General features: G+C 62.3%; 1 protein-coding gene and 1 long non-coding RNA gene across 8 annotated transcripts in view; one reads left to right on the forward strand and one right to left on the reverse strand.

Annotated features, from left to right (window-relative positions):
* Window positions 1-12,197, reverse strand: part of RALGDS (ral guanine nucleotide dissociation stimulator) — a 30,418-nt gene extending 18,221 nt beyond the window's left edge. For 2 of the 5 annotated variants that reach the window (XM_053908492.1, XM_053908491.1), the window contains exon 1: window positions 12,021-12,197. In XM_053908492.1, coding sequence (XP_053764467.1) covers window positions 12,021-12,182 — 162 coding nt within the window. In that variant the 5' untranslated portion in view covers window positions 12,183-12,197. Of the gene's footprint in view, window positions 1-5,806; window positions 6,037-12,020 lie in introns of those variants that run through there. The other 3 variants (XM_053908493.1, XM_053908490.1, XM_053908489.1) reach the window with 2 other exon arrangements.
* LOC109249978 (uncharacterized) lies at window positions 4,589-8,845 on the forward strand. 3 transcript variants are annotated; one of them, XR_008424388.1, is made up of 3 exons: window positions 4,589-4,880; window positions 7,796-7,941; window positions 8,684-8,845. It is a non-coding gene; the product is annotated as an uncharacterized LOC109249978 (long non-coding RNA). The 3 variants fall into 3 exon arrangements; XR_008424386.1 differs by lacking the exon at window positions 4,589-4,880 and adding an exon at window positions 6,225-6,583; XR_008424387.1 differs by lacking the exon at window positions 4,589-4,880 and adding an exon at window positions 6,225-6,560.
* Window positions 12,198-21,707: the final 9,510 nt, after the last annotated feature.

Raw genomic sequence — 21,707 nt, forward strand, 5'->3', positions numbered from 1 at the left:
CCGGAAGCGGGGACAGGTGGCACCCAGGAAGGGGGGACAGGTGGCGCCCAGGAAGGGGGGGACAGGTGGCGCCCCGGAAGCGGGGACAGGTGGCGCCCAGGAAGGGGGGACAGGTGGTGCCCAGGAAAGGGGGGCAGGTGGCACCCAGGAAAGGGGGGCAGGTGGCACCCAGGAAGTGGGGACAGGTGGTGCCCAGGAAAGGGGGACAGGGCGCTGTTGCTACTGGGCAGTACCCAACAACCAGAGCCCCCAGGAGCTGCCGACAGACATTTAGCGGGAAAACCCTGAGGGCACCTAGGGAAACCTGGAGGAGAGCCAGTACGGAGAGGGCAGGTGTCCTAAAACTGCCCGAGCCAGCCCTGCAGCCTTCGGACTTTTTGCGTTTTGCTCAAATGCAGGAACCACAGCGGGAGACAGATCAGAGGGCCTGATCAGCCCTCCTGGGATCCGAGGCTCCTGGGACAGTTTAAACGCGGCACCCCACACCCATTCAGAGTGGAAACTGAGGATCTGGGCTGAAAAGAAACGGACTTCTCAAGTCCAAGTCCTGGTTCATCTCTTAGACCATAAGCTCTAAAAACTGGGGGAGAAGAAAAAGGCCGCTGTGTGCGGCAGGGCCCTGCCTTCAAGCTCTGGGTGGGTGTCCTGCACCCTGAGTCTGAGGGCACAGACGGGACCGAGTGGGGGACAAGAGGTCAGCCCTGGACAGGGGCGAGCCACACTCCCGCCCCCCCCCCCCCCCACTGCAGCCGTAGAGGCAAGGGGACCTTTGCTGGGGACCATGCAAGGTGCCTGGTTGCCAGGGCAACCGGGGAGCTTGGGGACCCCAGAAGCTGGAGTTTGGGGACCAGCCTCGTGGAGCCCCCAAAGAGGCTGTCCCCAAGAACCCTTGCCATCAGCCTGAGTCCAAGTTACTCATCAGCATTTAAAGAGGAGGAAGTTTGGGGCGCCTGGGTGGCGCTCAGTCGGTTAAGCATCGGACTTCGGCTTAGGTCATGATCTCCCGGTTCGTGGGTTTGAGCCCTGCGTCGGGCTCTGTGCTGAGAGCTCAGAGCCTGGAGCCTGCTTCGGATTCTGCGTTTCCGTCTCTCTCTCTGCCCCTCCCCTACTCATGCTCTGTCTCCCTCTCTCTCGAAAATAAATAAAAAACAATAAAAAATTTTAGGAGGAGGAAATGTGCCTTGAGCGGGGAGGGGTGAGGGCGCCCCCAGGCTGGCCCTGCCCACCCATCCTTCTGTCCATCCGGGGCCAGCTCCTGATTGTCAGGTCAGCAGGCCACCACAGACCAGGCCTTTGAGGGAGTGTAACTGGTGACAGCTCAGGAGGAGGGTGGCCTGGTCCCGAAGGGGGTGCAGGGCAGGGCCGGCTGAAGGTCCAGTCCAAGAGCAACACCACCAACCACAGCGCCCAATGTCTGCGGGCACTTGCTGGGTGCCGGCCTTCGCACACACTCCTCACGTTTAGACCCCGCAACGCCTCACCTGACGCGTGAGGGAAGAGCTGGGCAGGGAACTCACTCAGGTCAGCAGCCAGGACGCGGCGGCCGGCCGGGGCAGGGATTTCAACCTTGGCCTATGACCCTCCTGGCCGGGCCTGGCCGCCACCCTGATCCACTGTGGCTGCTGCAGTCACAGCCTCAGAGCAGAGTCCAGAGAGGGGAAGGCCTTCTTTAGAGGGCACAGCCCGTCGGGGATGGCGGGGCCCGGCGCCCACACCTTTCCACGGAGCGGGTGGTTGGTTGGGGCTCCTGCCGCGGGGCCCTGAGGTCAGCTCCAGGACCCAGGCCTGAGAAGCACCACGCCAGCTGCATCAGACAGCCGTGCGGCCCAGTCCAGGGCCCGGGCACTCCCCTGGCACCTTGTCAGACCACACGACCGTGGCAGTCATGACCTGCCTGGCTCTGACACTGCATCGGGCACCGTGGGGACCGCTTACCAGGCCGCCTCTCGCAGTCTCCACCTGAACCCTAGGAGAGGAACCGGTATCAGGTCCATTTTCCAGATGGGCAACCAAGGCTCAGGGATGGGGAGCAGGTCTAGGGTTTCGAGGGGTCAAGCTGGCACTGCCCCGCAGCTCTCTTCCCTAGAGACCCAGCTCTGGACCAGCACGCACGACGCTGTTCCCCGGTTCAAAAGGACATTCTGCCTCCAGGTGTGACTGGCCAACCAACAGTTCCCCAGGGCGGAGAGGGAAATGCCGAGGCAACACCCATGCCCGAGAGCTCCCCAAACGCGGGCCCTTGAGCCTTATGTCCCGGCCCCGCTCACCAAGCAGTCTCCCAGCCATTCATCTGCTCGCTCCCAGCCAGGGGATGCAGGCCCGGGACAGCTCAAAGTTCTGCTTCTCCTGCCCGAGGCTGCAGATTTCTACTCCCATCCCCTGAGAAGCAGAGTGGGGAGTCGCTTCGCTAGAGCTGTGTGTCCAGGAACACGGCGTCTCGGAGCCCGGGAGGCCAGAAGCCCGAGCCCGGGACAGGGTGGCCACAGCATGGTACTGAGCCATGGGAGCTATCCGGGTGGCCGGTCAGCAGCCCCGGGAGCCAGTCCTCGACTGCCTGGGGCCAGCGCGGGATTACTCCAACCCCTTCTAGCAGCCGTGAAGGCTGGGCCTAGAAACACACGTCCGACTTCTAGGTTGAGGACGGACCGGAGCCCCGCCTGTGAGCAGTCTCACCTCGGCTGCCCCAGGGAGGCAGCTTGGCAGAAGGCACGACGACCCGGTACCAGCCAGCCTGCGGCCCCCCTTCCTCCTCTCCTGGGGTTCACGGGGGCCCAGCAGGTGGCAGTCAGTCCCCTCCTGAACTTGATTTGGCCTGCAGCCTGGAGCCTGCTCCCTCCGAGTTAGCTAAGGAGCCCTCCTCAAAGATTGCAGTGTGCAGATAGAGACTCCCTCCCACCCAAGGCTATGCCTCTAGGGCCTCCGGTGTCAAAGGCAAATGAGCCCTGGGGGTGAAACTGAAGAGCTGCACAAAGCTGATCAGGAGACCAGACAACCGGGAAGGAGGCAGGAGACTGGGGGTGGGGAGACTCTCCTATTTATTTCTACCAGAAGAACAGAGAAGCCCTCCTCATTCCGTTCCATCCAGAGTGTGCTCAGGCCTTACCGTCACATGGTGTGGGTCAGAATCCCATCTCTGCCACTCACTAACTTGGGGCGTTTGTGCAGTCTAACTTCTAGGGCCTCAGTTGTTTCATCTGTGAAATGGGCAATCGATGATCCTGGCAGCAAAGAGAAATGCTGCCTGTGTGTTACTTAGCACAGGGCCTCCCACAAAGCGCTGGCTGGCTCATATGAGCTATGACTTTAAACGTTTGGGGTCCAGCTGTGGGCTCGCTCCTTCCTAAAAGCCCTCCCCAGTGTCCTCTGGCCCAAAGGACTTTTGCCTTCTCTGGTCTAGAAGCATTGCTACCCCTCACTTGCCCGGGGGCTTCTGAGCTGCCTGGACGTGGTTCTGTTCCCCTGACAGCTCCACTGCCCTCCCCATGAACTTATAATTGCCTCGGCAGTGAGCTCTGCCCTATCCTTCTCTGATCCTTGCGGTGGGCTCTCAAATACAGCAGGCCCCCAATAAACAACAGCCCATATTCAAATCCTGCCTGTGCGTCCTCGGCTGGGTGTACGTGAAAATCAGGGACCTCATTTCTCTGCCTCCCTTTATCTGCTATAAAGTGGGGCTGGCTATTACTCTGCAGGGTTGGTCAAAGCCAGCTGGAGAGAGGGGTGGTGCCTGCAGCCAGTACGTGCTGCACCCTGAGAACTCCTCCCTGCCTGGCCAATGTAGTGGCCTGCCCAGAGACGAGGGCATGGGCCAGGTGACCTCCAGAAAGCACAGAACTCCTCAGGCCAAGCTGGGTCAGCAGCGACTTGGCTTTCTCGATCACGATGACGAGTGGATGCCCAGATGTGCAAGGACATCTGGCAGCCCAGAGAGGGAGGGCCTGGGTGGAGGCGTGGTGGGGAAATGGGGGTTGGGGGGCGGGGGTTGGGAGGGGGCAAGCAGAAACTGCCTGGTGGTTTCCAGACAGGACAGGGCCACGAGCAGGGCCGCTTCAGCTCTGGCTTGCTACAGAGACCAGGAAACCAGCCCCAGGATGGTGGGGGGGGGGGGGGGGCACTGTGTTGGCAGGAGGGACAGGGACTTCCCTGGCCCCCCTCCCTTCAGCCCATGGTAAATGGTCATTGTGTTTGGTTTCCGGCAGTGGCCTCCTCTTCTGCCAGGACCCTGGTTTTCCTGCCCCAGCCAGAAGCTTCCCCTTTGATTTCTAAACAGCGGCCATGGCCTGGATCTCAGCGCTGAGGCCGGGTGAGGGAGAGTAGCAGCTAAAGAGGGAGACAGAAAGGGGGAGGGGAAGCAGGGAGATGGAGGGAAGGCAGACCCCTGGGCAGGGGTAAGGGCTCAGATCTGCCTCTCCCTCGGTTCCTCGACCCTCCAGGATGCAGATGGACAGGGAGGGAGGCATAGAAGCCACAAAGGCCCGCCCCACCCAGGCCAGGAACCTGCCCGGCCCCTGTGCGCACGCACGCCGGACCCTCCCAGCACACAAAGCCGGAGCCACTGCCAGACATAATGAAAGTCAGATGAGCACTGGGCTGGTGTCAGGCCTCCCACCCCCACCCTCCCTGGGGGGCTGCTCCAGCCGCCAAAGACTGGAGCTGTGGGGGGATGAGGGCTGGAGGACTCGCCTGGCGCCGCCATCCGCCAAGCTCAGGAGGAGTCTCCCAGACCCACAGTCCCCTCAGCGAGCTCCCCGCCCCATCTTTCCCCCATGCGGGGCACGGAGACATGCTCTATCCTCGGGCAAATACCTATCTAGGCCCCATCTAGGCACTGGGGATGCAGAGGCACAAGATCCAGGCTGGCAATCTCCAGCAATTACAAGGTACTGGGGCCCTAAATGATGGAAGGGGAGGGGGCACCAAGGGGGAGGGGCTCTAACCAGCCGGGGGCTCAAACTTCACTCTTAAGGCTCTGGCTTGGCCTAGATGTGCCCTGAGCCCCGGGACCCAGGGACAGCCTCTGTCCAGGCCCCACGCTCAGGCAGAACGGGGCGAGGGGGCCCATCCCTGGATTGTGCCAGACTCTGCTGCAGAGTCAGGTGCACAGTCAGGTGGGAGGTGGAGACCCCACGAGCCACTGAGCCTCACTGCCCAGAGCACACCGGAAACGAGGAACCCAGCCCTCACCTAGGTATCCCCAGCCCCCTTCGTGGCAGGCACATGCCCCTTCTCTGGGCCCTCCTAAATCCTTATGAATTCAGGGTGTCGGCATATTTTCTCGTCACCCAGAAACGAGTCACCCCCTCGGCCTCAAAGGCCCTTCTCCCAACCTCCCTGCCTGGACACCTAGAGGCACAGGCGGGAGGCCTGCCTGTCTGCCCTCCACCCTGCTTCTCGGGGCAGCTCTGAACATCGGATCCCTGTCTGCCCCCAAGGGGTGTTGTCTGGAAGGCCCTTGTGGTCCCAACTGCCGGGGAGGACTCTGTCATCCCAACCACTGGTTCACCTCCTGCACCGCCGAGCCTAACCGCCGGTGCAGGCCCAGCCCCTGCTGTCAGAAGTTCACAGACGTAAACAGTGACAGCGCGCGGGAACAGATCTACCTGGGCTGCAGGGGGCGCGGGACTGGCACACCTAGAAGCTCGGTGGGGCCAGGTCCCGGGACAGACGGTGGCGGTGGGGGGAGGGGGGAACCACGAAGTCTCGGCTCTGGCCCCCAAAGCGTTGGACCTTTTGTGCGGCAGCCCCCACGCCCCCCTCGCCGCCCCGGGTTTTGTGCGGAAGGCCCCTCCCCGGCCCGCTCACCCACCTCCAGGCGCGGCAGGTCCGGGTCGAGCTGCGTGAAGCTGTGCAGCACCACCGGGCAGCTGTCGGGGCCGCCCACCTCCAGGCGCACTGCGTCCCACACGCTGCGACTCCGCCGGGAGCCCGGAAACAGCGGCTCGGCGCCGCCCGCAGGCCCGGCCGCCTCGGCCCACATGCGCTGCACCATGAACGGCTCGCGGGCGCGCGGCCGGCCGGCCGGGCCGCGAGACCCGGGGCGGCGCGGGCGCGGGGCCGGCCCGGCGCGCGGCGGCGGCGGCGGCGGCGGCCCGCGCGGCTCGGCGCAGCCTGCGCTCTGCGCCGGCGGCCCGGCCCCGCGGAGGTCAGGCCGGGGGCGGGGCCTCGGGGCGGGGCCGGCGGCGCGGGGGGCGGGGCCGGCGATGCCGGGGGCGTGTGTATGTGTGTGTGTGTGCGCGCGCGCGCGCGCGTCCTCGCGAGACTGCCCTAAGCGTGGCCCGGAGTGCACGTGCTGTGCGTGCCGTGGGCCCGCGGTGAGGCGCCCTGCGTGGGTGCGTGCGCTGGTGCAGTGCCAGCGTTGTGTGGGCGTTGAGACTGGTCGAGAGGCCCTGGTGTCAGACCTGCCTCCCACGAATTCCAGTTAAGCCTAGCTCTGTGGCCTCGGACAAATTGCTAAACCTCTCTGAGCCTGTTTCTGCTTCGGGAAGGATCGCAGCGGGGAAGTCATGCACAGCCCTCAGCCGCTGCCTGCGCCTGGCTCTGTGCTCCTGAGTCCTGGAATGGTAACTGTGCCTTCGGTACACCCGTGCGCGTAAAGTCCTCAGTGCTGTGTGTGTGTGTGTGGTGTGTGGGGACAAGCCCTGTCCTTGCGGGGGCCTTTGCTGCACTATCACCTGTCAGCCCTGGCAATGCTACCGACCTCCCCAGAACCGGTCTCCCATCGCCGGGCCTCGCTTTCTCTGTTTGTAAGAGGAGAGGGAAGGCCAGACTGCACATTCCGTAAGCGTATCGTGTGTACCCACTGTGTGCCAAGCCTCAGCTATCCATGGATAGTGGGGCCCCCGGCATGCCCCACCCACACGGCAGCTTGAACACCGTCCAGCCCTGAAGCAAGGCCTCGACAAGGACTGGTAGAAAGCCATCCGGCAGTTTCTATGAAGGGTATTAAAAAAAAAAAAAATGCTCATGCCCTTTGATTCAATGATGCACTGGTAGGAATTCACCCGAAGGAAGCAATCAGGGGGAGGGACGTGGGTCTCTGTCAATACAAGCTTATTTATGGAAACGTCGATTACAGCTGTGCCGAACCAGGGCACTTGGGTGGCTGAGTCGGTTAGGCATCCGACTCTCTATTTCAGCTCAGGTCATGATCTCATGGCTCGTGGGTTTGAGACCCGCATCTGGCTCTGTGCTGACAGCATGAAGCCTGCTTGGGATTCTCTGTCTCCCTCTCTCAGAAATAAACAAACAAACCAACAAACATACATTTTAAAAAACCTAGGGGCTCCTGGGTGACTCATTCGGTTAAGTGCCCGACTCTTACTTTCAGCCCAGGTTCTGATCTCACGGTTTCGTGAGTTGGAGCCCCACATCGGGCTCTGTGCACTGATTGAGCAGAGTCTGCTAGAGTCTCTCCGCCCCCCTTGCCCCTCCCCTGCTCATGCGCGCGCGCGCGTTCTCTCTCAATAAATTTAAATTTTTTTTTAAGTTAAAAATAAATAAAGCAAGATGGGTAGATTTAGTTTGGGGTGGAGATCCCTAGGAGGCTGTTTAGGAAGCTTCTGGGCTCTGCCACCAGGGAGGGCGAGAGGTGGGTGGTGCGCATTTAGAGGAAGGAGGGCCTCAAAGAGCAACAGAAGGGTGACCTGCTCACTGGCCCCTGCCCTCTGACTAGCAACTCCTCTTCCCACTCCTTCCCCTGGGGCCACGCTCTCGAGGCGCTGCTGGGAATTCCGGGCTAATCCAGCAGGAGCCTGCCCTCACTTATCTCTCTGCTCTCTTTATCTCCTTCTCCCAGGGAGGGGCCTGGAAAGCGAGCTCAAGCCCATTTTACAGCTGGAAAGGGGCCCGTGCAGGCCAAGTGACTCAAGGGGGTGGGGGGATTCCACCTGCTCCCAGCACGTCTCCAACCTTGAAGGTCCAGGTGCTGGGGTTGGGGCCCAGGTAGGTTGGAGAGGTGAGGGGGGGGGGATTCCATCCCGATACCACCTGCCCCCAGCACGGCTGGAGGGCGGGGCGGGGGGGGGGTGCGCTTCAGTCGACCAATCTCTCTGGTTCGCATCTGTCTGTTTTTACAAAGTCCCCTTCCCTGCCTTGTTCACCCCCACTTTGGGGCTCCCCTCGGGGGTCCTGGCCAACCTGCCCACTGCTCCAGCTGCACGCACATGAGTGTGAACACAGGCACGTGCACACACACCTTAGCTCCCAGGGTGCTGGTGTAGCACAGAGGGCAGGTTCAGACGCTGAAATAACCTGGGTTTGAAGCCCAGCTCCATTTTTCTCTTCCTAAGTGACTCCTTTACCTGTGGGCAAATCACCTCCCCTCCAACGCAGCTTTCTCCCCTGCAAAGGGGGCATAACTAATGAGACAGCACAGGTGAAGCACCTCACAGAGGTGCTTGGTGCCCCCGAGTCAAACGGGCCAGAGACTCTGCCCCACACAGTCAGTGACGGGGGCCGCGAGTCACGGCGCACCTCCCGCATGCAAGACCCTCTCCTGAGCCCCAACGCGCCTCCCTTCCTAATCCTGCCCCAAAGCGGGGACCTTACCAGGGCAGGGGCAGCCCCAAAGCGGGGAGGTGCTGCCTGATAGAAGAACAGAGCCATCCACAAAGTGTTCCTGGCAAAAACTAAACACTCATCCAACCAGGCTTGTGTGTGTAACTACCGTTTTGGGGAATTACAGGGGACAGGGGACCACGTTAAACACAACCCTTGAGGATGCAATCCACAAACTCCAGACTGTGGGAATCTCGACGGGACAAACCACCCAGTTTCTTCAACAAATGCATTTCAGGGGGAAAAAGTAACGGGAAAACCACAGATTAAAAGAAAGGTGAGAGACATCTCCAAATGCAACATGTGGGTTTTGTTTAGTAGGGCAACTATTATAAAACAAAACAAAACAAAACCTAAGGGACCACTGAGATTATGTGAACCCTGTTGGATACTTGATGATATTCCGTATCATTTTCTGGGTGCGATCACGGTATTGCAGTTGCTATTAGAGTAACACGCTGGGATTTTTACGGATAGAACGACGTGCCCGGGACTTGCACAAGCCTTGTCCGCTGCGGGGGACGGTAGGACATGGGGGTGGTGAGCGGAAACAAGAGAGTCCCCGCACTGGGATGCGTTTATGCACTTTCTCCATTTTTGTGTCTGTTTGGAATCTGCCATCGTAAAAGTTAAAAAGAAAAAGGACAGAGTTTGAGACTCACCCTCAATGCATGCGCCTAGGCTCTCAGCAGCCATCAAGGGAGGGCAACAGTCTTCAGACCCCAGGTCATGGCAGTGACACATGGCCAGCCCCGCCGTCTTCCATGTTTATCTATCACTCGCCCCAGGCCCACAGGCGCTCCCAGCGTCCTTAACATCAAAAGAGGCTGGGGGCCTCACTTTGGGGGCCACGGCAGTGGGCGGCTGGGAAACCAAGTCATACTGTGCACATGGGGCTCATGGCAGCCCAGTGACCTTGGGTGGGTAAAGACCAAGGTTATAACCCCTGCCCTTGGAGGGTCTGCTGGGAGAAACAGAGCACTGTAGAAAGCGGGGGGGGGGGGGGGGGTGTTAGAATCGGGGCCCTCCTTTCATCCCGCTCACAGCTCACCCCACCTCCTGCAGTCCCAGCTTCCCAACCTTTCCCCGGGGAGTGCACCTGCCCTTCCCCGGGGGTCACAAGCAGCTCCGAGAACAACCGTATGCTGTTCAGACCTTTCCACCGCCAGGATGCTCCCCGCAGAGGAAGCTTACAAGACAGGCAGAGAACTGGCAGTCAGGGGCTGGAGGCAGGCCACATCGGCCCACACGTGTGTTTTGTTTGGCTTGCAAAGTATTTTTACATTTTTGAGCCAACAGTAAAAGGTCAGGTGATTTCATATGAAAATCCGCAGTTCTGGCTTCTCCCGTAACTTCAGACAATCTGGCCGCATGGGGTCTGTGTTCCTGGGCAACCGGAGGCTGGGTGGGGGCTGGCGGGCAGCTGTCCCCTTTGGGCAGACCCTGTGCTTGTAGGTTTGCCACAGACCCCACCGGGCCTTCCATCGCTCCCTGGCTTGGAGAACCCCTGGACAGCCAGCCGCCCCCAGTTGAAGGGAGAGGGGTCCAGAGGCCGAATCTCTGGGGCACTTTTTCCTTCCCGCTGGTCTTGACCCTTCAAAAGTGCCCCCGCTGCCCTCGGGGCAAGCCAGGCTCACACAGGACCACTACGGTCCCCGGCGCCTCAAGCCATCCCCTGCCGGCCGCCTGGCCCTGCTTCCTACCCACTGCCCACCCCTTGCCCTCCCTGTACACGGAAGGGGATTCGTCAGTGCTGCTCCGGTGGTCGTTCAAATCGAGACCCGGCCCTGCCTCTGCACAGGGTCTCGGGGAACGGGGTTGGGGCCTAGCTGCTGCTCTGGGGAGGTCTCGGCACGAGAATTGGGCTCCAGGCCACGTCCAGGCGGCCACGCAGGCCTTGCCCGTCACCGCCTCCAACGTGGGCTCAGCCAAGGCCACAGAGGGCGCTGGTGGCCTAGTGAGAAATAGCAGCCAGGTACCCAGACTTGGGCCGGCCCTCAGTGGAAAAGGACCTTTCACCTCTTTCTGAGCAGGTGACCACCTGTGTTTTGCGGTCTATATTTAGAGCCTGAGGAGGACACGAAGAGGGTGTAGCCTGGCCAGGCTCCTGGGTCATTTCCTGACATCAACGTCACCATTCCTGGCCTGCCTGCCTCCCAGGTCGGCCCTCTGTGGGCAGGTGAGCACGCACCTTGGCAGGAGGTGACGCACCTTGGCAGGAGGTGATGCACCTGGGCTAAGAGCGTAGGCTTAGCCCCACCTCCTCCGTCACTGGGTTCCTGGGAACCTCCAGGGGCCTCCTTCTCGTCCTCCAAGTCCTCCTCCTCCTCCTCAGGGGGAGGGGGTTTCCTACAGGCTGGAGGCCGAGCTCCGGGTTGGTCAGGAGGCGGAAAATGAAGTATCTAAACCTCCCGGAGACCATCCTGGGCGGAGGGGTGTGATATCACTGTCACCCCCAATCTCTGACCTCACAGGGCGTTACTGTCCCCGGGCAACTAGAACAAAATACATCATCGCCTGGAGCCACGGAAACGGCCCAGGAGGGGCAGGCCGAGGGTTCCAGACCAGCCTGGAGCTTGCTGTGGGGCCTCCCCGGCCTCCCCAGGAAGTGGGCTCTCGCCGCCCCTGACACTGACTCCCAGGGTGTCGGGGGGAGGGAGGGGGGTCACTCAGAGGAGCACAGGGCAGCCGGCTCACCCTGATAAACAGCACCCACACCGGTGGGAGCCAGGGGCCACTCTGATAACGGTCCCCCACTCCTGGAGAGTTTGGGGCCCACCACCCCAGGGGTCGCTGACCCCTGACACTTCTGAAGGCCACCCAGCCACCCTGCGACGGCTGGAGGTGAAGGGAGGAAGGAGGAAGAGGCAGAAAGAGACACAAGTAGATGGAAATGCACACAGAGACCGCAGGGGAGGCCGAAACACAGAGAATCACAGAGAGGGGAGCCCTGGGAAAGGAAACGGAGTCGGAGGCCGGGTCCTGACCCTCGCAGAGCCCGCGCACACACGGCCGAGGGGGAGCCCCGTAGGTCTGGGAGACTCTCTCTTGAGATCTGGAGCCTAGAGTTGTGCTCGTCCCTGCTCTGCACCTTCCCGGCCTCAGTTTCTCCATCAGTAGGATGGGGTGATAATAATAACGCCACCACCGGGCTCTCAGGAGAGCGGATGATAAAACAATGCCCAGGAGCCCTTGGTAATCTGAGAAGCACGACAGGAACAGGAGACGCTGGACGCCACAGCTCCCTGGCAGCGGCCGCCCAGGCAGGGGGCGGGACAGGCCGGCCCAGGGCGGGGGGGCGCACACGGCCACTGCCGAGTGCGCCCCCTCCTCTCAGACACGGATGGCGACGTCCGCTGGCTTCCGGCCAGACTCCTTCAACCAGTTCTGAGGGAGGGGCGGCGGGCCCTGGCCGTGACCCACCCGGCCTCCCGGCAGCGGCCCCGGTTGCCCCGGAGACTCACCTCGGTGGCTGGTGCTGGCACAGATGCTGGCCAAGGTGCGGGGCTTCGGAGCGTGGCGCGGCGGGCGATGGCCCAGCGCCTGGCAGTCACCACAGAGACACAGGCAAAGAACACCCAGCCCTTCCGCACCCTGGGCGCAGCGGGCCTGGCTTCCCGGGCCATGGCGGCACGGGAGCCAGGCAGGGGCTGGGCTCCCAAGGAGGCCCTCTGCCAGTCTGCCTGGATGCCTGGCTGCCCCGGTGGAGTCCAGCACCCGAGTGCCTAGGCCTGGTGTCACCTGCGTGGCTGTCATACCTGCTCCCATGATGGGCAGGGCCAGGAATTCCCGCTTGTCCCAGGCCGTGGGCCAGCCAAGGCTGTGTGAGCAGCTCCAGCCAGAACGGCCCCTCCTGGCTGGGCCCCGCCGTCCCCTCCAAAAACCACCCCAAGGCCCCATCCCCATTCCCCAGAGTTACAACACTGGCAGGTATAAGTCACCGAGATCAAAACAGGGCTCAGCCAGCGGGGCCACCAGGCAGGTGTGAGCCTGGCCAGGCGGCGTTGGAGGGAGCACAGGACATCCTCACTTACTCAAAGCCACCGCCTCATTCCTGAAGCTTCCCTGCACCCTGCCCTCAAGCTCCTTGGCTGTGGCCCCCAGATACAAGACTTCACTTTAATGTTTATTTATTTTTGAGAGAGAAAAAGACAGCGTGAGCGGGGTGGGGGCAGAGAGAGAGGGAGACAGAATCCGAAACAGGCTCCAAGCTGTCAGCACAGAGCCCGACGCGCCGGGGCTCGAACTCAGGAACCACGAGATCATGACCTGAACCGAAGTCCGTCGCTCAACCAACTGAACCACCCAGGCGCTCCCTACAAGACTTCATTTTAAACTGCAAGACGAACCGAGGGTTGACAAGTATTTACTTTGCCAAGTAGCGTAGAAAAAAAAAAAATACCATCGTTCCAAAAAAGATGCCACCAAAAATAACTAGGAGACACCATCAGAAAAGAGGGCAGTTGTTAAACGAGTGCATTTGGCTTTAAGAAAAGCGCACAACCCTGTGCCCACTTTTCTCATTTTGCTGCAAACCAGACATCGGAAAGCACTGAACGAGTCCAATACACCCATTTGACGAATGGGAAAACCGAGGCCCGGGGGGAGCAGGGGCTTGCCCGAAATCTCACAGGGAGAATTCAGGACTTGTGTCTGTCTGAAGCTCTGCAGAGTCCACAGATGCTCCTTCCATCAGTGCTCAGAGCCCAGATCCCCAAACCCAGAGGTCCCAGGGCAAAGAGAGGTTGAGAGGCGGGGCTGCTTCCTTACCCTGCAGGCCCCCCTGGCGGGATGGACGTCCTGCCCCTGGCTGCAAGGGGGCTGACAGGGGCTGGGAGCAGAGAGGGCGGCGCAGGGGCTCTGGAGCCGGTCTGCACGCACATCGGGTCCCTTGGCTGTGGTGGGGTGGCGGGGGCCCAGTATGCTGCCCTGACACAGAGCCACACCAGCACTCACTCTGCCTGAGTTTCACATCCTCTTCCGGTGGTTTTGTGGGGCGCAGGGGACCCGGCTGAGCAGGCTGCTCGAAGCCCAGGGGCTGAGACCTGGTTCCTGTCCCCGCCTAGCACTGCCTCCCTATGGGACCTGCATGTTCCTCTTCCCTTTGAGCCTCAGTTTCCTGATCTGTCATGGATGTGGGGGTGGGAGGGGCAGACACAGAGGTTTTCACACTTGAACCCTCCCAACCCCTGCCCCCCTTGCACCTCTTGGCCTCGAATTCTCATTGCTGGGCTCCAGAGGAAAATTTCTTTCAGGCGCAAAAGAATCCCTGTGAGCACAAGTTAGGAATCCGTTGGGCCGCCTGGGTGGCTCAGTCGTTAACGTGTCCCGCTTCGGCTCGGGTCATGATCTCACGGTTGGTGAGTTTGAGCCTCACGTCGGGCTCCGTGCTGACAGCTCAGAGCCTGGAGCCTGCTTCCGATTCTGTGTCTCCCCTCTTCTCTCTGCCCCTCCCCTGCTTGCGCTCTGTCTCTCTCTCTCAAAAATAATAAACATTAAAAAAAAATAGGAATCCCTGGGGAGGTGGGCATCCAGGGGTGGGGGGCTGGGTGGGCATCGGAGAAACAGAGCTGGAAGTCCCAGGTGGAACCTGCCTCCCGTGCCACCCTCGTGCCCACCGTGACCTTTGAGAAACGGCACAGGCGACGGGGCTCTGAATCAGCCAGCGCTGAGACCCTGGGCCAGTGACTTAGCGTCACTTACTGCCTCAGTTTCCTCATCTGAGGATTTGGCAAGACCTCAGCAGGGGCCTGCTGGTGGCCGGCACCCAAGGTATGTGCATTCTGATCCTCTCCCACAGTCGTAAGCCTGCTCCCGTGCCGGGCTCGTAATAAACACCCAAGGGATGTTGGCGGGTGCCGTTGCCTGGCTCCCATCTCTGAGGGCCAGCTCCAAATGGCAATCTGGGGTCTGTCCGGTGCTAGCATGGGCCCCGGAACTGGATCCCAGTGGATGACCCAGGAACGTCTGCTGTCTACAAGCAGCAAAGAGGCCCGGAGCGCTGGTGGAGGCGCCAGGCCCCCGGGAGTCAGTAGAGCTCCAGGGGGCAGACAGCCCTGGGGTGCGCAGGCTGTTCAGAACCTCGGCCGCTCAGCCCCCCGTGCTGCCTGGCTGTGGGACCTCGGGCGTTGCCTGATGCAGCCTGGCTGTCCTCCATGCATCCCGGCGAGCTCTCCTGAGCCTTTGGGGGCCTTAGCTGAACTGAGGGGGTGGGGAGTGCCTTTCCCGAGACCCGGCCTCCTCATCCCGGTGCTGTGGAAGGAGTCAGTGGAAGGGAAAGTGCTTCCGACTGGGCGAACGTGTTTGGGGGCGGGGGAGAGCTTCAAGAGGCCCTTGGAGGAAGTGGGGGTGGGTGGTGGGAACCACGGGGGTACAGGCTGCCCCTTAGGTGCATCTGTGTGTCAATGCCTCTGATTCCAGGAGCATTTACCGAGCCCTTCCCAGGTACCAGGCCCCTTGCAAGGCACCACGTCTCCCTTCCGTAGTTCCTCAGTGTCACACAAGGGTCCCCGTGATCTTCTCCAGCGACCCCCCCCCCCCCCCCGGACATCTTGGGCCTTTGGAGCCAGGCCGCCAGGACAGGGCTCACCGGGAAGGCCCAGGCTGGGGAGACCAGCTGCAGGCAAGAAAAAAACGGGAGCCCCGGGAAGGCGGGACAGGGGAGGGGAGGGGCAGGGCGCATCCACCCCTCCTCCCACCCGGGAGGGGGAGAGCAGAGGCGCCTTTGTTCCCTGCCAGTCTGGTGTCACCACATGGTGCGCCATATCACTGTCACTGCCTGGAACGAAAGACCGGCTGCGGAGGGCCAGGGCTCTGGGGGCTGGGGACAGTTAGGGGCACTTCACCTGCACCCCCACCCCTTTGCCACCTCCGGGGGCTGGGCCTCCTGAGGACTGAGGCGCACGCACACAAGCATTTCCTATGCACGCCCACTGTGCACGGAGCTCTGCGTGAACTCGGCCCCCGGGGACACTCACGCCAGCCCTGAGATGCTTCGCCCAGGACCCGAGGTCACGTGACCTGCCAACAGTCCTGTGCTCTGCCCACCACACCAGATGGCTCTGGGTTGACGCACCTGGCCGGCCACACACAAGCCCAGACGCAGCAAAACCCCACTCCCGAGCACACATGCGTGCACAGACGCGCCAAAGCTCCCCGCCACCCAGACCTAAGCCCTTTGGCAGGGGAGGGACTCCTGGGTGGGCCCCTGCTACATCCCACATCTGGGGGGGTTCCTCTCACGCTTTGCGGGCTCCTGGGGGGCGGGCCCTGGTGGGTGCAAAGCACATTGTTTATAAACATGTGTGGCTGTCGCTAGGAGCTGTGACTCAGAGCCCGAGCGAGCCGTGACTCTTCTCGAAGCTGTTTACTCGGCACAACATCCTGTCCAGGAAGCAGATAGGAGAGGCCTGGCTGGCTTTGGCTCCTCTTTCGGCAGCCTCCTGACCCGACTCGGGGTCCTGCTGGGGGCGCGGGACAGCCCAGTTCCCCTCCCCCTCATCTCCGGGAACCTGCAGCCCCATCATCACACGGTCACTGCCAAATTGCTAGGTCAGAGCCATTGCCAGACTGCTAGGTCAGGTGACGCTGCAGCCTTGCGTGTGAGGGACCAGCCTTCGGAGCCAGGAACAGGGCTCAGAACCAGGGTGCATCTCCTCTGGCTTCCCCTCCCTCTTCAGCTCTGAGAGAGGCCCCTGGCCCGGGACACTGCAAACGCTGCCGCCCTGCAGCCAAAGGCAAAAGCTTGCCTGCACTTAGAAGCCTTGGAGGCCGGAGCGGCTCCTGATGCCTCCTGGGCACCCAGGGCCCAGCCCGGCTCCGCCTTTGTCCCTCCTCACTCCTCTCTGGGGACAAAGGACTTTTCCACGCAGCATCTGTGAAACAGACGCAGCCGCAGTGATCATCTCTGCCGTAAAACTAAGATCAAGGCCCAGAGAGGGCAAACAACTTGCCCAAGGATGCACAGTGGGTCACTACCAAGGCCAGGTACATACCCTGGCCTGTCTGGCCCCCAAGGCAGCTCAATCTCCTCCACTCTGGGCCGGGTCAAAGACCACACGTGGGGCCGCCGGGTCCCTGTCAGCAGGTGGGTGGTCTGTTCCCTGTATGAGGCCCAGTTAGGGATCCTGACTTCAATTTCCCCCGCCCCTCTGCCCCCCAGCCCAGTGTATAAGCTGGACTCAATGACCCGCCGCCCTAGATGTTTCTACTATTCACTGATGCGCCGCTGTGGATATGACATGTCCCCATATGTGAAGCAGATTTACAGGTGGGCTCAGGGACAGAAGCTTGGAGACCCATCAGATTCAAAGTCACACGGCAGTCTGGCTTTGAGGCTGATACTATTCTCCTGGTGCCCTTCTGTGAGCAGAGGACCCCCCTCCTTTATAGAAAGGCTGAGAAGGGCCAGAGGAAGGCCGTGGACGCAAATGGGGCAGCCCTTTCCTCTGCTCCAGGCTGGGGAGACCTGGGGACCCCCTGCCACGGTGGGGCAGAGCTGGGAGGCAGAAAGGCGAGGAGGGGCTCGTTACTTTGGCAGCCGAGGCTCAGCCCCGCCCCACGCAGAACAGTAACCGGCGGTAGGGAGGTAGGTCGGTGGACCTCTCCAGCTGCTGACTCACCCGCCCAGGACTCCCCTGTGCTGGCTGCCTGCCTGCCTGCCGGCCCTTTATACCGGCCCACTGAGTCACCCAGGTTGCTGAGAAGCTGAGGATCCGAGAATCCAGGCCCTGCCCCAGCTGCTGCTGCTGGCTTCGTGCCTGGCAGGCTCCAGCCCCGCCAAGGGGACCACAAGACCCCCTCTCACGGCAGCCGAGGCCCCTCTGGGCCTGCTCCTTGTGCCCGTCTTGCCAACGAGCCCAACGTCTAACTTTAAGGATCAGAGTGGCAGCTATGAGCTGGGGGCCCTGGGTAGACGGAATCCAGGTTCAAACCCGCAGCCTGTCACTTGCTGAGACTTGTCCGGCCCTACACAAGGAGACGGCTTCTGTCTCCAACGGATGGGGGCACTTGGGAAGAGGGCCTGGCATAGGCCCCGCGGTCAAAAAAACATTACCCCAAGGTGGCCCGGGACGTGCCAAGTCAGGGACAACTGATACTTCATAAGATGCCACAGAAAGTCCTCCTAGCAGAGTCCAGCTGCCGTAAAAATCTCCAAACAAGTTCACTCCACCCCACGTCCCCGAGGACCAGCAGTAGTTTCGAGGACATCATCGCAGACCCGCCCTGGGGAGTCTACAGGGCACCTGCCAGGGAGGGACCAGGCCATGTGCAAGTGCCCAAAACACACGAGGGAACCAAACGGGTCAAAGTCACCTTCTGGTCGGGGGTACGAGAAGTAAACTACGGCGTTGGGGGGGTGGGTGTGCTGGAGAAGCAAAACCAGAAGAGGGTTAAGAGGGGTGGAGCGTCGCCGCAGCCTTCGATAGGGTGGGGGAGCCAGGAAGTACCCTGTGGGGGAAGACTCACAGAACAATTCATCCACTGTGGGCTGGCTTCATACCCCCTCTCCCACCCGGCCCCCGGGCTCCCAGCTCTTCATACCCAAGTGCCCAGAAGGACGCCTGGGCCGTGGTGCTTTCTCGTAACTGCCAACAGGTAGGTGGGTGGCCATGCCACTCACGTATGCACACGCCACCCCTGGGCGTCCCACGTGTTTTCAGCCCTTCCCTCTTTTTAACACTGGAAGGGGCGTAAGCCCTGGGAAGGGCAGGGACTCTGTTCCCCCTGACGTACCGATGCCTAGGGCAGCTCCAGGCGCACGGTGGGCTCTCAACAAACGCCTGGATGGTCCACCCAGTCTCTCCAGTCTCAAGTTCCTGGACTCGAAAAATCTTCAGGGTTCGGGGCCAGAGGGTTCCTCGTGGGGAGACCGCCAGAAAAGCTTCCTGGAGGAGGCAGCAGAGCTGGAGAGGAGCCCGAGGGATGTCAAAGAGCACAGGAAGGGCAAGGCCCTCTCTGCCAGCCTGCCATGACAGCGCCTTCCGGAGAGCGAGGCTGGAGGCGAGCCAGGCTTTCTGGGAAGCAGGAGCCAGGAGGTTCCCAGAAGCCAGCCTGCCGTGGGGTGTCAGGGCGGGGAGGCAGGCAGTCGGCTCAGCTCTGGTTCAACCTGGGGTTTTTTTCTCCTTCCGCAATTCCTGGGGAATGGGTCTCCGCTGATCGGGTAAGTAGAGGTTTGGCCTGCGCTAAGGAGCCTCTCCCTAAAGGACAGGCGGGGCTTGCTAAAGGTTGGGTGGGTGGGGGGAGCGGAGCCCACAGTCAGGCCGCTGTGCCCGGCAGGGCCTGGTCACTTGGGGCTTCAGGGCCAGGGGAGTTGGGACAAACGGGCCGTTGTGGTGAGGAGGGTGCCCGCCGTGCCAGGGACACTGTGTGCCCGGTGCCGCCACCCGCCTGCTGTCTGCATGCGGGGGCCCAGGGCCTGGGAAGCAGGGCTACCCTTTCAGAGGGGGGCCCCCTGAGCTGCCCTAGCCTCTGGAAGGGACCCGGGGCTCCAGCTGGCTGCCGGGGGGTGGGGGGCTGGTGCCTTTCCCACAGTCTTTCGGCAAGGAAGTTTCCCCAGGTGTGGAGGGGGCAGGAGAGGATGGGGGCAATGCCTTGGGTTCCCAGGGCCTTGGGGCTGACAGCTTCGGAGACACAGCCTGTGTCCCAGCCTCCTCCTGCCACCCACGGTCCCTCTGCCAGGCCCAGGACTTGGCTCCTTCCTTGGTTTCTCCTCCTTGGCGAGGTTCCAGGGCCTCTCCTCCCTGCCTCCACCTGCTCGTACATGGGATATGTGCTGAGCTCTGCAAGGCACCGGGTGGACCCCCCCTGCCGGGCACCCGCCAAGAGCGGTGCAGATCTCCGGCCGCCAGCAGGCAACAGAGCGGCTCTGTGCGCCGGGCACAGGGCTGAGTACTTTAAAGCCACCCAGCCTTGTAAGCTTTTGTACATTTATTAACCCCTTTAACAGATGAGGCACGTGGGGCGCCTGGTGGCTCAGTCGGTTAAGCGTGCGACTCTTGATTTCAGCTCAGGTCATGGTCTCAAAGTTGGTGAGACCGAGCCCTGTATCGGGCTCTGCGCTGGCAGCACCGAGCCTGCTTGGGATTCTCTCCCCCGTTCCTCTCTGTCTCTCAAAATAAACTTAAAAACAAACAAACAAACAAACAAAAACCGTGAGAAACCGACACTGAGAAGTTGAGGGGGTAGGAACACCTGGGGTTCCTCGTGGTCAAGAACGGGGGGGGGGGGGGGGGGGGGGCTGGCGCCTTGAAAATCCAAGATGCAAACACGCGCGCGCGCGGATGCACAAATACACGCGTGAACTCGTGCCGCACACGCACCCCCGTAACTAGCCGTGTTTCCACACGAGCCCCCTCACACACGTGCTCACTCAGCTGCCGCTGGGTTTGTCGTGCACACTGGGGGCCCACGACGAGGCACGTGGATACAGATGCACTCAAATGTGCCGGCACCCAAAGGCATGGGGCTCCTCCCAAGTCACGTGCACCCACGCTCCCATGCGCAGGTGCAGGACCGCAGGTCAACCCCAGAAGCCCCGGAGGTACCTCCAGCCCCCGCCAGCCCCGCCCCCCCCCCCCCCCCCCCCCCCCCGCGCATCTGCCAGACAGTGACGGCCACCGGCGTCCCCAGACCCTGAGCGTGCGCCCTCGGGTCCCACCCCGCGCCTGCTTCTGGCTTGGGGAGAAGGAAAGGAGCCCCGTGTGCTGCACAAGGGTCTCCCGGTCCCACGTGGCTGCGAAGAAGATTCCTTGACATAGTGGAGAACCACTGTCCCCTGCTGCAGGGAGGGGGGCAGGCGGGGGCAGCTCAGCCTGTCCACACGGGGCACTGCCTGCCTACCTTTCTGCTCCCCTGTCTCGGGAGCCCACAGCTGTCACCTCTCGGGCCGCCCAGGGCCTCAGGCCAGGCGGACTGCCTCACCCTTTTCAACCCTATCAACTAGAGGGCCAAAGGGCACCCCCGGGCAACTTCCTGGTCAGCACACCCCGCGGGGGGGGGGGGGGGGGGCGGGGACCTAGAACTCTGGCCTCAGGGAGGAAGGCGATCCAGGTGGGGCTCACCCTCTGGCCTGGGCAATCTACTCAACTTCTCTGGCCCCCACACCATCTGCCTTCCTTGGAAGAGACCTTTCCTGTCACCTGCGGAGGGCTTACTGGTGCCAGTACCTGCTTCCCCAGCACATTCACACACCTTGACATCCACAGGTGAGGCAGCCAAGGCACAGAGGAGTCAAGGAAAGTACCTGCCGGGGGTCCAGCAAGCCCCAGCCAGGGCTCCCACCCGGCCTTCCCAGACTTCTCTCTCCCCGTTGACCTCCAGACAGACTTGACCTCGCGTGCTGAGAGCAGCGGACAGAGATAACCAGGGCTGGGCTCCTTATGCTCCCGCCTCGGCCCAGCCGCAGTGGCTGCGGCAAGAATCAGGCAGAGAGATTCAGTTCGGGTGGCGGCAGCCCCCAGGGCCCGCACACTCCGGTCCTCCCCACACACGCTCCCCCGCCCAGTTTTGACCCGCACGGTTACAGGGAAAGGAGCTCCTGGAAGGAAGGCCTGCGCCCGCTCGCCCAGATCTCAAGAAGGGAGGGGGGGGGGGGCGGGGCAGGTTTCTGGACTCAGCCCCTCACTGGCCCGGGCCACGCCCTCCCTACCCCAGCGCGGACCCACAGGGCAGGTGGGCACACTTGGAACCTCAGGCGGGGTCTTCCCCAAGGGAGCCCACTCCGGATCCCAACCTAGAAAAGGGGGGGAGAGCCCGAGGTGGAGCGCGCCCGCCTCTATCGTGGGGGCGGGGCAGCGCTCCGGCCTCTGGGCTCCCGCCACCCTGCGGCCCCTGCCCCTCCTCCCCCGGCAGCCCGCGGGGCTGGGGCTCACCTCGTCCGCCCGCACGCTCGGCGGGACCACCAGCATGAACGCGGGCAGGGGCCGCACCCCGCCTGGGGCCGAGGGCTGGAGCGCGCCGCCCGCGGTCGCCGGGCGCCCGGCTCGCAGCGTCCCGCCCCGCTCCGGGCACCGTCGTCGCCACCCGGGCCCGGGCCATTGTCTGCGCCGCCCTCGCCCCGCCCCCTCCTCCCGCCGCGCACGAGTGAGGGGCGGTGGGGCACAGCGGGCAGAGGCGCGGGAGCCACGGGAGCCGCCGCCCCCGCCCCCGCG

Source organism: Panthera pardus, unplaced genomic scaffold, assembly GCF_024362965.1.
Source record: "Panthera pardus isolate Hobbes unplaced genomic scaffold, ASM2436296v1 HiC_scaffold_20, whole genome shotgun sequence".
In the NCBI taxonomy this organism is placed as follows: domain Eukaryota; kingdom Metazoa; phylum Chordata; class Mammalia; order Carnivora; family Felidae; genus Panthera; species Panthera pardus.